Source organism: Microcebus murinus, chromosome 12 (genome assembly GCF_040939455.1).
Source record: "Microcebus murinus isolate Inina chromosome 12, M.murinus_Inina_mat1.0, whole genome shotgun sequence".
NCBI classification, from domain to species: Eukaryota; Metazoa; Chordata; class Mammalia; order Primates; family Cheirogaleidae; genus Microcebus; species Microcebus murinus.
The window spans coordinates 74,247,272-74,262,613 of record NC_134115.1 but is presented as its reverse complement, the minus strand read 5'-3'; the positions used below and the strand labels follow the sequence as shown (position 1 = coordinate 74,262,613).

The 15,342-nt window shown below is 47.9% G+C and overlaps 1 protein-coding gene across 4 annotated transcripts in view; it reads right to left on the bottom strand.

The window, feature by feature from the left end:
• RGS3 (regulator of G protein signaling 3) overlaps positions 1-15,342 on the bottom strand; it is a 121,087-nt gene that overhangs the window by 38,932 nt on the left and 66,813 nt on the right. For 2 of the 4 annotated variants that reach the window (XM_012768866.2, XM_020289449.2), the window contains one exon: positions 11,370-12,049. The exons of the other annotated variants lie outside the window; for them this stretch is intronic. In XM_012768866.2, coding sequence (XP_012624320.1) covers positions 11,942-12,049 — 108 coding nt within the window. In that variant the 3' untranslated portion in view covers positions 11,370-11,941. Of the gene's footprint in view, positions 1-11,369; positions 12,050-15,342 lie in introns of those variants that run through there. 4 annotated transcript variants of the gene reach the window in all.

Genomic DNA, 15,342 nt, shown 5'->3' with positions numbered 1-15,342 from the left:
ATTAAAGAACATAAACAATGCTAAATAAATAAATTTCCCTATTCATAATATAAATTAAAATTTGTAATTACCTCAAATAAATTTAACAAAAGTATGTAAAACCTATAAGAAATTTTGTTCCCAAAACTTTGCTCAGGAAATCTCAAAATAAGATTTGCATAAATTTAGAGACATAATCGTATTCCCAGATAGGAAGACAGAATTATGTAGATTTTAATACTCCTCTTTTTGATGAATTTTTTTTTAATATTATTACAACAAAAATCTCAATGAGATTTTTTGGGAGGGGCAGGGAGGAGGTGAGGACTGAATTATAAAATTATAATTAAAAAGCATATTGAATTTGGTGGAGCCTCAGAAGCAATTAGCTGCTTCAAGATAAAGGTGAACATCTCCTTCCCAGCTACTGGCTGCCAGAAACTCAATGACGTGGACAATGAATGCAAACTTCATACTTTTTATGAGAAGCATATGGCCACAGAAGTTGCTGCTGCTGCCCTGAGTGAAGAATGGAAGGATTGTGTGGTCTGAGCCAGTGGTGGGAACAAGCACGGTTTCCCCATGAAGCAGGGTGTCTTGACCCACGGCCATTTCCACCCACTACTGAGTAAGGGGCATTCCTGTTTTAGACTGGAGAAAGCAAACACAAATCTATTTGGGGTTGCATTGTGCAATCAGAGCATTCTAAACTTGCTTATTACAGAGAAAGGAGAGAAGGATAGTCCAAAACTATGGTGCCTCGTCATCCGGAGCCCCCCAAAATTTGCAAACGTTTCAATCTCTCTAAAGAAGATGAAGTCTGCCGATATTTTGTAAGAAAGCCCTTACAGAAGGTAAGAAACCTAGGACCAAAGCACCTAAGATTCAGTATCTTGTTATTCCATGTGGCCTGCAACACAAACGCCAGCATATTGCTCTGAAGAAACAGCATATTAATAAAAATAAGGAAGAGGCTGCAGAACATGCTAAATTTTTGGCCAAGAAAATGAGGAGGCCAAAGAAAAACACCAGGAACAGACTGTCAAGAGGTGCAGGCTGTCCCCTCTGAGAGCTTCTCCTCCTAAGTCTGAGTCCAGTCAAAAATAAGATTGTTTGAGTAACAAATAAATAAGAGGATATTTAGCCTAACATAAAGTATGAGCATTGGAGCAAATAACTATTTGGGAAAAATGAAAAGTGTTATTATTCTGTTTTATACTATAAACCAAAGCAAATTCCACATAGATTAAAATGTTAACAGTTGAAAAATAAACAAACATAAAATTCAAGGGGAAAAAGTAAGTATGACATAATCCTGGGGTAAATACCACAACAACAAAGGCAAAAAAAATTAATTTTTAATTTAAATGTATATATGAGTCATCAGAAAAATGAGATGCTAGGCACAATGAGATACTACTTCACACATATTAGGATGGCTATAATTTTAGCAAATGGAAAAATAATGTGTTAGCAAGCATGTGGAGAAATTGGAATCCTCATACCTTAATGGCAGGAAAGTAAAATGGCACAGTCACTTTAGAAAACAGTCCAGCATACTTGGAGAGGAGGAAAACAAAAAAAGAAAAAAAAATAAAATAAAAATAAAAAAAAAAAAAAAAAAAAGAAAACAGTCCAGCAGCTCCTCAAAAAGTAGAGTTACCATTTGACCTGGCACTCTTAGTTACCCAAGAGAAATAAAAACGTATATCCACACCAAAACTTGCACACAAATATGTATGGCAGTATTACTCATAATAGCCAAAAGGTGGAAACAACCCAAATGTCCATCCGCTGATGAATGGTTAAACGAAATATGGTATAGCTAAACAAGGGAATATTATTCAGCCATAAAAAAGAATTAGGTACTGATATATGCTACAACATGGATGAACCTGAAAATATTATGCTAAATGAAAGAAGTCAGTCACAAAAGAACAAATATCATATGATTTCATTTATGTGAAATGTCCAATACAGGCAAATCTACAGTGACAGAAAATGGATTAGTTGTTGCTTAGGGCTAGAGGAGATGAGGTCATTGGTGGGTGACAGTTAAATGGTATCATTTCTTTTTGAGATAATGAAAGTATTCCAAAATTGATTACGGTGATGGTGGCACAAGTCTGTGAATATACTAAAAATTATTGAAATGTAAATGGGCGAATTGTATGGTATTTGAATTATATTTCAATAAATCTGCTACCAAAACAAATTGTAGATATGACTACCTATAAATCAGAAACATCTGTAGTTTAAAGAAATAATAAAAATAAAATGCTAACACACAAATATCCTTCATATGTAAAGCTCTCTTCATGAATTAATAATTAAACTATTAGCATAAACAGTCCAATAGAAGAAAGGGCAAAAGACTTGAAGAGGCTGCTTCCAAAAGAAGCAATGCAAGGACTAAGAGGCATGTAAATAAATGTTCAATGTCTATAGTAATCAAGAAATGACCTATTTTAGAAATGTGCAATATACAGTGTTGGTGAGGATGTAGGGAAATAGACGTTCTCTTATCCAGACTGTCTCATTTTAATGTTTGACTGAAGTTTCCCAGGAAGCAGGACTTTGCAGTACTAAAAAGGGCAAATCTCAGGCAAAGCAGCATGAGCTTGTCAGTCTAGGATAGGATTAGAAATTGGTACAACCATTTTGAAGAGTAATTTGGCAATTGGATCAAGAATTCATTTTACAAATATATACACTTTGACCCAGAAATTTGTACTACCAGCAATTTATTCCAACAAAATATTCATTTGTTCAACAAATACTTGTTGAGGGTCAAACATGTACAAGGTGTTGAACTAGATGCTACGGTTACCAAAGTAAACCTACAAGGATTTTTATCTCAGGTTTTTGTAACAAGGAAAAATTGGAAATAACCTGAATGTTGAAGTACTACAGATTATTTAAATAAAGCATGTTTCATCTACATAATAAAACACTCTGCAGGCACTGAAAATGATCTTGTAGAAGAACATTTATTGACATGGAAACATGAGTACACTACACTGTTAAATGGCGGGGGCTGGGGGAAGCAGATTAAAAAATTGCACCAGTAACCCCAATTTGCAATTAAGGTATATGTGAGTATAAACAAATGCCTGACAGGGCCGGCGCAGTGGCTCATGTCTGTAATCCCAGCACTTTGGGAGGCCAAGGCAGGAGGACCACTTGAAGCCAAGGGAATATATTAAGACTCCATCTCTACAAAAATATTTAAAACTTAGCCAGGTGTGGTGGTGTATGCCTATAGTCCTAGCTACTCAGGGGGCTGAGGCAGTAGGATCTCTTGAGCTCAAAAGTTCAAGGCTGCAGTGAGCCATGATCATACTATTGCAGTCCAGCCTGGGCAACAGAGTGAGACCCTGACTCTAAAAAAAATATTAAAAATGCCTGACAGGACACACTCAACATGTTAACAATAGTTATCTCTGGGTGCTGGAGTTAGGGTGAACTTCATTTCCTTCTGGTTCATCTGTATTAAATGTTTTCTTCACAATAAACATCAATTACATGAATTACTTTTGCAGCAATACAACAAAAAAAATTCAACTGTATTAGAAAAAACAACCCTGCCATGCCCCCATGAGTCGAGGCCCCTAGGAAGGGGGTTGTGGAGGGTCGAGCACACTGGGCATTACAACAGACACTTCGCACACACCGTCCCCTTTGATCTTCACAAGACCCCAGTGAGATAAGTATTCTTTCATATTCCAGATGCTAGGTGACCCACTAGTAATCCCACAGCCAGTGAGAGGCAGTGCTGGGATTTGAACCCTGGCCTGCCTACTTTTAAACCCACAGGCCCCTGCTACTACCTTAGCTGCCTCTGTTTGTTCCTGGGGAAGGGCAGACAAAGGTCCCGAGCCACTAAGCCCTCTGTCCTGTAGGCCAGTTCTGTGCTGGGCCTTGTCCTCCCCTCCCTACAGACAGTCCAGGGGGCAACAGGAGGACAAGTCAGCAAGGGAGGAGACACCAGCCAGGGGAAGGTGTGGCACTGGAAGGCCAGCTGGCCGAGGTCAGGGCTCAGGGTGGACTAGCTGGGGACTCCTGGCCTGCTTGGCGACTCTCAGGAAGCCCAGTCACATCCGGCCCCAGGAGTTCCCAGTCCCTGTGCACCCAGAGGCAGTGAGAGAAAACTGGCGAGGCCTGCAGCTGCCCTGCTGAAACAGGAGGAAGAAGGGAAGAAGACAGCCTGCCATTTGGGCCTTTCTCCCTGGGCTCGGTGACCTTGGGCCAGTGAATTTCTCCCTCTCTGGGCCTCCAGGGCCCCCTCATCTGTCTGAGAAGTGGGTGTGAGGGCTGATGGCTCCAGGACCCTCCCAGAAGGAATTCTGTCAATCTGTGGGACTTCCTCACAGAGGGCCTGGCAGAAAGGGGAAGGGGGTCAGGTATCCCCACCCAGCTCCCAAAGGAGCCCCTCCTCTTCCCCTCAGCTCCCGTCCCACTGCTATTTTAAGAACAGATGCCCCTCCCCCCCACCCCGCATTCCCCAGAGGGAGCATCTCCACCAGTCCTGCCAGGCTCATAGCTGCAGGTAACGCACAGCAGCCCATTCATTCTGCTCCAGTAAGCAGGCGCCAGGAATTTACAGGCAAGCCAGCCCTCTAGACAACCTCTCCCCACGCCATTAGCTGGGCTGACTTCTCACTATTTCCATGACAGCCCAAAGTGGTGACTTACATTTCCTAAGGTCAACACAGTGGGTTGCTGAGTGACAGGACCTCAAAAGCTTCTCTGAGACCATCTGTGCCCTCTCCCCAGCCTCAACCGAATCTTCAAAAGTCACCACAGTGTGCCCTTGGCCAAGTTCCTGCCTCTGTCTCGGTTTCTACAAATCGGCTTGTTAATTAATTCATCTCAGTGGGGGAGAGGGGAGGCTTTTCAGCTCCACTTTCAAAGATTCTATAATTCTACTAAAATTCTAGTGAATCATAAAATAAATACTATATTCTCTACTTTTATTAATAGGTACATGGCGGTTTATGTTCCCAAAGTCCATCTGAGTGTTGATTACAGGTCTCAGAAGGCATTTTTTTCATTGAAAACTGTTATAAATGGTGGCCAGCTTCCTAGGCTAGCCTACTTAACCCTTAATGTTTTTCCACCAAGGAGAAATGGCGGAGAACTATGTTGCAATATGGAAAACCACTAACATTTAATTTCCTTTTTTTTTTTTTTTTTGAGACGGAGTCTCACTCTTGTAGCCCCAGCCAGAGTGCATGCATTGGTGTCATCGTAGCTCACTGCAACCTCAAACTCCTGGGCTCAAGCAATCCACCTGCCTCAGCCTCTTAAGTAGCTGGGACTACAGGCACATGCCACAACATTTGGCTAATTCTTCTATTTTTAGTATGCCCAGTTAATTTTTCTATTTTTAGACAAGATGGGTCTTGCTCTTGCTCAGGCTGGTCTCGAACTCCAGAGCTCAAGCAATCCTCCCATCTCAGCCTCCCAGAGTGCTAGGATTACAGGCATGAGCCATCATACCCAGCCAAAACCACTAACATTTAAAATACCTTTTTTTGAAAATTTATCTTAAGCAGTTTTGTCTGAGCAAAAGAAGTTACACATTAAAGGCAATGAAAAAGTCAGTGGCAACTTCTGAGGAAGAGCGTGCAGGAGACTTGTTACCACACTAGAAACTAATGGCACTGCATATCGATCACCACAAATTCTACTTGCAAATTAGCCTGTTGCCTTTTCAAACTAGACTGGTAGTTTGAAAGGTGAAAGAACATATGTGCATACATATACATGTGAAGTTCAGACAAAAGAGTCCAGTGTAATGTCCAACCACCTGAGCAGAAAAGAAGAAGTGGGGAAGACACTGGGTTAGAGAGCTCCTTGTGCTGGCCTCCCAGGAGGAACCTGGTGGAGCCACCTTTGGGGGAGAGGAGGCAGCAATGCACCTAGAGATGGGGTGTCTGTGATAAGGGCCCTTCTCTATATAAGTATACCTATGTGTTACGAATACATGATGAATATTAACCAGGTACATTTACATATATCCACACACACACTCTCGATTCAACGTGAAGCCTGAAATGTCTGTTTCCTTTTTCTGCGGAACTTGTACGTGTTTTGAGACAGTGACAGTGATGAAGAACCTGAACCAATTCTTGCTCTAGATCAGGGTCTCTACTTTGAGGACAGTAGCTATTTTATAGTTATTTTTATCATTATAGCCTGATATTTTGGAATCAGATGACTCTTGGAGACCATCTAAATTCAACTCCTTCATTTTTCTTGGTAAAGGAACAGAGATGATCAGAGACTTGAAATAATTGCTCAAGGTCACACAGTGAGTATCAGCAAAATCAAGATTCAAGCCATGATCTTCACAATGCTACTCTGGTTTTCACTGAGGCCAAAGGGCCCAGGAAGAGGGAAGCCCCATCAATCTGAGGAAAAGGACCACAGCAGCAATGGGCTCCACATGTACTCACCATCAAATTCGTACTGACTGATTAACACTATGGTGCTCAAAGGGTGGTGGTGTTTACCAGGGATTCGGGGGTTGGGGGGGTATTCCCACATCTGAGGGGTGTGGTGAGCATTGTGAAGGGAAAGGGCATACCTCTAACCCTTGCTAGGGACAGGCAAAGATATAAAATGTAATCAAAATGTTAAAAAAAATTATCAGGTGCTGGGCAGGTGGGAGGGGGGAGGAGGGGATGGGTATTTACATACATAATGAATGTGATGCGCACCATCTGGGGGATGGCCACGCTTGAAGCTCTGACTCGAGGTTGGGGGAGAGGCAAGGGCAATGTACGTAACCTTAACGTTTGTACCCCCATAATATGCTGGAAAAAAAAAAAGAACCACAGCAGCAGTTCTGATCAGACTTCCTTTCCCTCTGGTGACCTCCTGGAGTTAGCATGGAAATGCAGTGGTATTCATGACCCTGGAGTGAACCCGGCCAGACTGCCAAACCAAGTGGGGACCTGCACTCCAGTCTCCGCAAAGCTGAGGTGCAGCAGAAAAAGCTCTGCGTCAAAAGAATCAGGAGACCTGAGATGTGGTCCTGGCTCTGACAACAACTTGTCCCATGACCCTGGCCAGGTCGCTTCCCTTTTTGAGCCTGTTTCTGTGTCTAGATTCTATAACGTGGGAGGGTTGGACTGGATGGCCCAATTCAACTCTGCAACATCTACTGAGCGCCTGCTATGGAACAGGTAACAACAGAATGAAAGACAAATAAAATATGACCTCGAAGGAGCTCACAGTCTTACAGGTGCTAAGGAGGAACTGTGCTAAGAATGAACAAAATACTATGGAAATGGAAAGGGGGCAGCCATGACTTCTGATGCATTCCTGAGAAAGTGTCTCAGGGGAGGTGCTAAGCCGTGAAGGCTGAGAACTGCATCTGCCAGGGACAGCAGAGAAGGGCACGCAACATCAGGCAGAAGGAACAGACTAAACATGAATGTGCACGGTGAGCTTAGAGAAGGGGAAATAGTGCCGTGTGGCCAGGCTCCAGATACAAAGCAGAAGTGCAGTGCCACCAAGGAGAGCCCGAGGAGCCACGCTGAGACCTGGGCTTTATTCTGGAGACAATGGCCTCCTATAATGTCTTTATGCAGGAGTGTGGCTGCCAGCCTCCCTGGCCCTCCTAGGTTGGATGGCCCGTGGCTGCAGAGCAGAATAACCAAGAGCAGGTGCCCTGGAGCTGGGCTGCCCAGGCTCCAGTCCTAGCCACCCCATAGCTGTGTGACCTTGGGCAAGTTTCTTAACTTCTCTAAGATTCAGTGTCTTCATCTATAAATGGGCATAATGAGAGTAAGTGTACAACGGGAATGACAAACCTCACAAGGCTTCAGTGAGGATTAAATGAGACAATGTAGGTCAAAAGCTTGGCACCATGCCTGGCTCAGAGTCTAAGCGCTCATCAAATTACCTGGTGTTATCATTCTACCCTTAAACCAAGGAACCGGGAACAATTTGGAAGATGGTGGGTGGCCTTATTCAGAGCAAATCTTGGGGGAAGAGAAGGGGAAGACAGGATGGAAGGCAAGGTTGTGCTGTCTTCATTAAGAGCTAAAAACCTAGCAAGATGGCTGAGGCCATGAGCGATGGAGAAGGTGGCAGTCTGTCCACAGCCTGAGCAGCGGCACGGAAGGGAGGAGCCGAGTTGGAAGCCTCCTAGAAACAGTTAAGCCTTTTAGGGAAAAGAGTCTGCATCTTTGGCGGAAGCACTGAAATCCAATCCATTTGATTCCCAGTCACCTAAGGCTAAAAGTCTAAATCAGTCAATTAGCAAAATTTGGGCACAATAACCTGCGGTGTTAGCAGGGGCAGGTTCCCTCCTCACCCTCAGCTAGGGTCAGGTCAGAGGCCTCCTTCCGTAATTAAGCTCGGCACAGCCAGGCCGGAGCTTGCAGCCATCCCTCTCTGCCTTTGGCCAACCTTCCACTGCTGCCAAGTGCCCAAGATTGCATCTGCTGATCCTCTCGAATGCCAACGCAAAGGGGCAGGGGCGCAACTTGACCCTTCCAGTGCCCCCTGAAAGCCCGTCTTAAGGGGCTCAGTCTTACCTTTACATCAGACCCTTTTCAAATCTTATGAGAGGTGACTGATCTTTTCAGCCCGTGCCACCCCTCAGGAAAATGAATTCTGGAGGTTTATCCTCCCCTGGGGGGAGAATAAGGCCTCTCACTTTATTTGTCCTAAAAGCATCCCCTCTACAGCATGAGGGGCCACGACTTCTGACATGCCGGATAGCCTCCTCTGGCTTCTTCCTAGAGGAGATGACTGATTTCTCTTACTTCCATCCCTACAAGGCAAACCTTTGCATCTGGAAAGAGTGATGCATTAGGTAGAACGGCCATGGCTTAAGGAAGAGTTCAGCCCCCTACCAGCTGTGTGGCCCAGGAGAAGTCACTTGACTTCTTGGAGCCTTGGTCTCTTTCATCCGTATGGCGAAGCTGCTGGGAGGCTTAGGGGAGATGATGCCTGGGGACCCCCGCTGCCATCTCCAAAGCCCATGCCCTCACTGTGGAACCTCCCCGCCTTGCAAACTTGTCTACACCTCCACTTTGCAGAGTCCTTTTGCAGCCTCGGTGGTGTGTGTGACAAATGAGGGCTTTTGTGGTGGAATTTATGAAAAAAAGTTTTAAATAAAGAATAAAAAACAAGACATACATAAATAAATGTCACTGTTTCCAAGAGGTCCAAGTTGTCCCACCTCCCAAAGGGCCAAAAGACCTAGATCAGTAGAGACTCAGGCTTATGTGTGGGAAACTGAAAGGATCACTTTGTATTCAAATCACACAGATGGTCTTTCCAACAATAAATGGTTGTGCTCCCATCCTCCCAGCTCCCGGGCCTGAGACAACAAACCAAGACAATTGGCCCATCAGGGAAGAGGCCATTGTGTGCTTCTTAGTGTGATTTATGTAGCGGGGAGGGGCTCAGCAATGTTTCCCCCGATTATGACCCTCGGGTGCGATTTCGATAGCTTGTTCGTCATCCTGGACGGCTGGGATGGACTGGGATGCTGTGGAGTAGTGGCCACCAGGTCATATTTCATCTTCCTGAGCCTGTGGAGCCAAATTAATTGTTCCATCGATTTGAGAGGCTGAGCGGCAACGGTGCTGTGGCTCACCACACTCACTGGGCAGACCAGCCCGGGCCCACCAGGAGCCCCAGCGGCGGGTCCGGGACCCTGGTGTGAGCATCCACTTGTCAGGACAGACTGGGTGGAAAGTCCAGTCCCCAAGGCTGGGCGCTGCATTCAGACTGTCCATTTCTTTGTGGCCAGAGCTCCTGTCCTCTGCACCTGTCTTGTGGACAGAGGTAGGTCACCAGGTCCAGGAGAGACAAGCTTGCTGCCTTCCCAGACAGGCGATTCTCCTGTGCCTCACATTCCCCTTAATGTCATTTGGTGAGGGAACCAAATGAAATCAAAGTGCAGCTTGCTGTCTGTGCAGACCCAGCTGATCAGCCTCTCAGAATTCACCCTGCGGGCTGCGCCCTGGCTGACACAGACACTGTGTATCACCGGTCCCCATCCAGGCAGCATCTATTCCCCTGATGGGTGGGGGCATCAGCCTGATCACGGGCAGATCTGCCCCATGCCCTGTTAGACTGTTGATTCAGTATGCGGATCTTCCCTAACTTGGAAGGAGGACAAGTGGGAGGTAAGGAACTTATTCCCTTCTAAGCCACCATTTTGGGGGTTCAAGTGGCCACAGCAGCTGAGAAAACTCACAAGGACACAAGAATCCTCCTCTACAGGCACTGAGGTCTTACTGACACAACACGGACAGTGTCCAAGGTCAGGGGGCTTCTCTGGCCTGAGCTATCTCTCTAGCTTCTCTGACTGCCTTTTCCTATGCAAGTGACCCTGATCCTGCAGATATCCTTCTGTGCATGAGCCATGTCCCTCAGACCTGCAGCCTTGAGCTTCCCTTCCTCTAGTTCTGGCAGTTAGAAAGGGTATGAGTGCTGCCAACCTTGAGCTCCAGCTGCGGGTGCAACAGGCAGTGAGCGAGTCTGGGCTGTAAGCACTGTCCCCTTGGTAGATCTCTCTTCAGCCGTGTGGCAAGACTGTCTCCACCAGAGGTGCTGAGCTGTACCTAGCCCCAGTCCTCCACAGAAAACAAAGCAAGCCAGTTTCCGGAACACTGTGTCCCAGCCTCTCACCAGACCTCTCAGCATGGGAATGGAAGGGCAGCACGGGCCACCCCTGCTAAGGCCTGAGGGCCATGAATGTCCCCACTTTGGCCAGACTGGGTGAGAATTCACTGTTCCTACGCCCAGGGACACTCCTAGAACTTGGCACTGGTCCCAGCCCAGGCCTGGCCAGAAGGGGGCTCTGTGAGGAAGGCCCCAATCCTCAACATCCACTGAGGGAGCAAGACAGCGGGAGGATGAGGGCAAATGGGGGATGGGGCAGGGAGCAATCTCATCCCAGAGGCTGGCATTCACATAGCCGCCTCCCCAGCCACCATCCAGCACAGCCCACCATGCCCCTCACCTGGAGGACCAAAGGGGCCCCCTAACTGGTCTCGTACCAACATGGGCCCCCACCATGTGCAATCTGATCTAGTAGAAATATACCTGTGACTTCCTTCCTCAAAAGCCTTCAGTGGCTCCCCACTGTATCTAGAATGAAATCAAGAACACATTAACTGCCAAAGCCCTACACAATCTGGCCCTCACCCACCTGTCCTGCCCCTCCATCAGCCTGGAACACTCTTTCCCAGGCCTTGACTGACTGACTCCTTTTCAGTCCACAGGTCTCAGCTTAAAAGTTATGCCCTTCCCCTCCCCACCCCCGCGTGTAGCAATGTAAATACAATTCCCTCTTAAAGGAAGCTGTTCTTTTCCTTCAGAGATCATCACAGTTTATAATCACGTGTGTGCATGTGCGTGTGTTGTTGTCGATTTATTTAATGCTCATTCCCTACTAGGACTGAAATCCTGATGAGAGCAGAGGCCATGTCCATCTCGTTCTCCACAGTGTGCCGGGATCCTAGCACAGGGCCCGGCATAAAGGAGATGTCCCCAAAACATCCATTGAATGACTACGCGAATGTATGCAGATCAAAAGTGAGTGAATGGGTGGAGATGTCTTCTGGCAGCAGTGGATTGTGGCGTTGTTCTCCATCAGGGGTGACCTCTCAAACCTCTCCTGCTGGAACCACCACTGGAAGCCCAGATGCCATTTAGCCTCCTTCTCCTCAGAAGGAAATAAGCTCTGAGTCTTGTCCACTTGGGATTTCTGCTGCCGAGTCTGCACATGCCCACAAGGCCTCTCACACCACTGTGGTCCTGCTGTTGCCAGTCCACACACGACCTCGGGACCACTCCCCTCGGATGACCCTAGGTCCACCATCTTGGTCCTCCGTTTTGGGTCCAGGTGAGGTGAGATTACTGTGTGGTGGGGGATGCCCAAGAAAGGGTTAAGTTGTCAGAAGCAGAGTCCCGCCCTTGGGTTTGCTCAGCCAATCAGAGTCTGTCCTGATGAGGTAAAGCTTCTATCCTGGATAGCACTGGTTGAGTTGACAGGCCCCATCTCCTGCTGGAGAGAGCCGTAAGGGTGGAGTTTCTGTGGAACCAGACAGAACTGGAATTAGCTCACTGTCTACTCAGGCCTGGGCTGCCTGACTCCAGGACCTGCCTCCGCTCCTTTCTAAGGCATTCAGACAGACCTTGGTATCTCAGGGGCCCTGTCTCTAGCGGCCCCAGTGGAGACGACAAGGTGGCACGCACCTCGGCTTCACATCTAGAAGTCTTACAGTGAGAGCAGACCCAGGAGGCCTCAGTTTCCCTGCCTGGGCCCTGGAATACAGCAGGTAGCTACCAGGAAGTGACATGGAGCAGTCGTCACTTGCACTCAGAGCAGCAGCAGCGGCTTCAATAAACAAGGCCACCAGATGAATCTTCCTATACAGACATCACTCAGAAATAATGATGATGATAACAATGGCAGCTACTTCACAGAGTTCTTCTTGTATGCCACTTTGCCAAGCACAGCATGAGTTTAGTCCTCACAAGAACCCTGGAAATCCATCCACTTTATTGATAAAAACACTGGGTCTCAGAGAGGCTAGGTGGCTCCCCTGAGGACACGTCACTTACTAGGTTATTTAGAACTATGTGTTGCCATGTCTGTTTCTGCCAGTACACCGTAACCTCCCGAGGAAAGAGCATTTCGGATTCCTCTGTGCATTTCCCCCATGGAGCCCTGGGCCTGCCCCGAGAATGGGGCCAGGACATGCTGCACTTCAGCCCCCCTTCTCAGCCCAAGGGCTCGGGGGAAAGCCTACTCTTCCCAGAGGCTTCCCCGATCCCAGCCCAGCACCATGCCTTTGAGGGGTGCTCAGTGGGAGGCTCGCTGTGTGGATGAGGAGTAGATAGCCAGAACCCCACTGGACTACTCTTAGGACTCGCAGGCATGGCCTTTAGTGCTTGAATCACCACTCCAGTGCCCTTGTCACCTCTTTCCTGTTAGAAAGAGAATTCCACAAGGACGGGAACTAGGTCTTACTCATCTCTGTGACCCCAAATGACCCAAACCAGTGTCTGTTACAGAGAAGGCATTTATTGTGTATATTTGCTTGAAAACCAAAATAATATATAACTGTCTCTCCCTACTAGCTTAGGACCTCAATTGCCACAGGTAGGACCAGTGCCAAACTACTCTGGATTAGAATCCTCATGCAGTCCCCATGCAGGCAGTTTAGTACAAGGTTTCCCACACAGAAGAAAGGTACATGCCCTCCGGTGACAGGCAATGAAGTAAGAGAGGGGGCAGAGCTCTGAAGAGGAAGGAGGGGGTGACAAGCAGGAGTAGGAAGCTGGGGCAGGAAAGGAATTGGGTCATTTATTTCAACAGGAAGAAGAGAGAACCTTCAAACCTGCCCAGAGCAGCCCCTGACCCCCATAGTCAGCTGGGAGTGAGCAGGAGAAAGGCAACAGAGCCACAGAGAAGGGAGGCCGAATAGCTGCTGCTGCCCCAGTGCGATCACTCTGCCCAGCTGAGACCCCCACGCTGCAAGGCCACAGGCCCCTCAGAGAGCACAGAAAGCTTACTCCTGTCCCTATCCATCCTCAAAAAGAGAATAGACCTGGTCCCTAAAAGCATCGGATTTCCTAGGAAGACAAGTTATATAGAAATCTTTAAGGTACAATTCCCCAAAGGAGCCTGGATGGCCCCAGGCCCTCAGCTTCATAAAAATCACAAAACTTGAAGAGAAGGAAAGCGCCACTGGACCAACACACACAAATGGGGCCACTGAGGCCACAGCAGGAAGTGCTTGCCAAAGGTCACATGTCAGATAGTGACACACCTGCCCATCTTCTTCCAATTCCCTCTATTCATTCCCACAAGCACCTATTTCATTTTCAGGGCACTTGTTATGTTTTGTGAATTTGGGAAGAGCTTTACATTCCATGAGATGTTTGAAGAATCCTCCAACCTGAGGTGTCAGCAAACACTGTTGAAAGGGGCAGGGGACAGGGGTTAAGAAGGGGCAGTGTGGGAGTCTGGGACATTGCCTTACAAATCCCTCTTTCCCCCAGAGGCACTTGAGTGGGGAGTGGAGCGGGGGCGGGGTCAGGCAGTGTTTTCCATTGTGCGGCAGAAGGCAGAGCATTCCCAGAAAGAACACAGAAAAGGCATACAAAGGCATGCTACTGAGTCACGACTCAGAAGGAATCAGTCAAGCAGGACCTTTCATGCCTGAAAAGCAAGAAGCCAGTCTCTGAGCTCTGCTTGGCCATCCCTCTTCTCCCCTGGAGGACAGCAACCTTGGTAGAAAGGCTGTGGCCCAGTTCTCGGGAAGGATGCTCACATCACCCTGAGGCTGCCAGACAGAGCTGAGCACAGGCGGATGAGGGGGTAGGCCAGCTGGACTGCCACCTGGGCCCGGTCACTAAGGTCTCTAAAGCATTCCTGGAACTATACAGGGCTGGAGACAATCGTATTGACCAGACAGACTGCTCTCCGGAAGCACTCTGTAAGTGACTAGAAGGGGTAAGTGTGCATGGTGGAGGTGGAGCAGCGAGACCCGGGGGGCCTGCCTAACAAAAGGCAGTTGCATAACAGCCTTCCCAGGAGGGTAGGCCAAGCGGAGTGTGCAAGCCTGGCATGGGGCCCAGTTCGCAGGCCCAGGAAGCAAGTCTGAGTCTGTCCCAGCACTCACGCCCCTGCTTCACCCTTTTCCTGCCCAGCACACAGCTTCTCCGCTGAACACACATTTGAAGAGTTTTGATGTGAAGAGGCGTCCAAACTGTTACCTGTCCAGGACGCCCAAACATCTTGGCGTGGCCCTGAAGCCAGGCCCGCAACCCTCAAGCCCTTCCAAGGTCAGCCAGCCAAGCCTGCAGCCTGGCAGGGACCAAAGGTTGCCTCGGAAACAGCCCAGGTCCTCCCGAACCTGAGCATGGAGAGATTCTCCCAGGCGTTAAGAAGGCTGTTGCCAACACACTCCCAAGCCAGCAAACTCTGATGCTGAGGCACAAAGATCTCTTTCCCCCTCAAACAGGAGGAACTAAGCACCAAGAAAAGAAAGCTTGGAGCCACTGGACATCCCAGGGCTGTCCCACTGAAGAGGAAGTGGCCTAGATTCTGACTGTGACCAATCCAGGGTAAATGGGGCAAGGCAGCCTGCATAGGCACGGTGACAGCCGACAGGTCTCTGCTTAATAGAGGAACCTGCCAATGAGAACCACCCGTTCTTCAATAAGCCACCTGGGGCCCGCGCCAGGGGCAATGCATTCCCCACAGCTATGGTTGAATAAGCACCTACTGCATACCAGGCACTGTGCTATGAACTGTATATGCACCCTCTCATTTAATCCTCACAACCACCCTGTGGAGGAGGAACTATTGTCCCA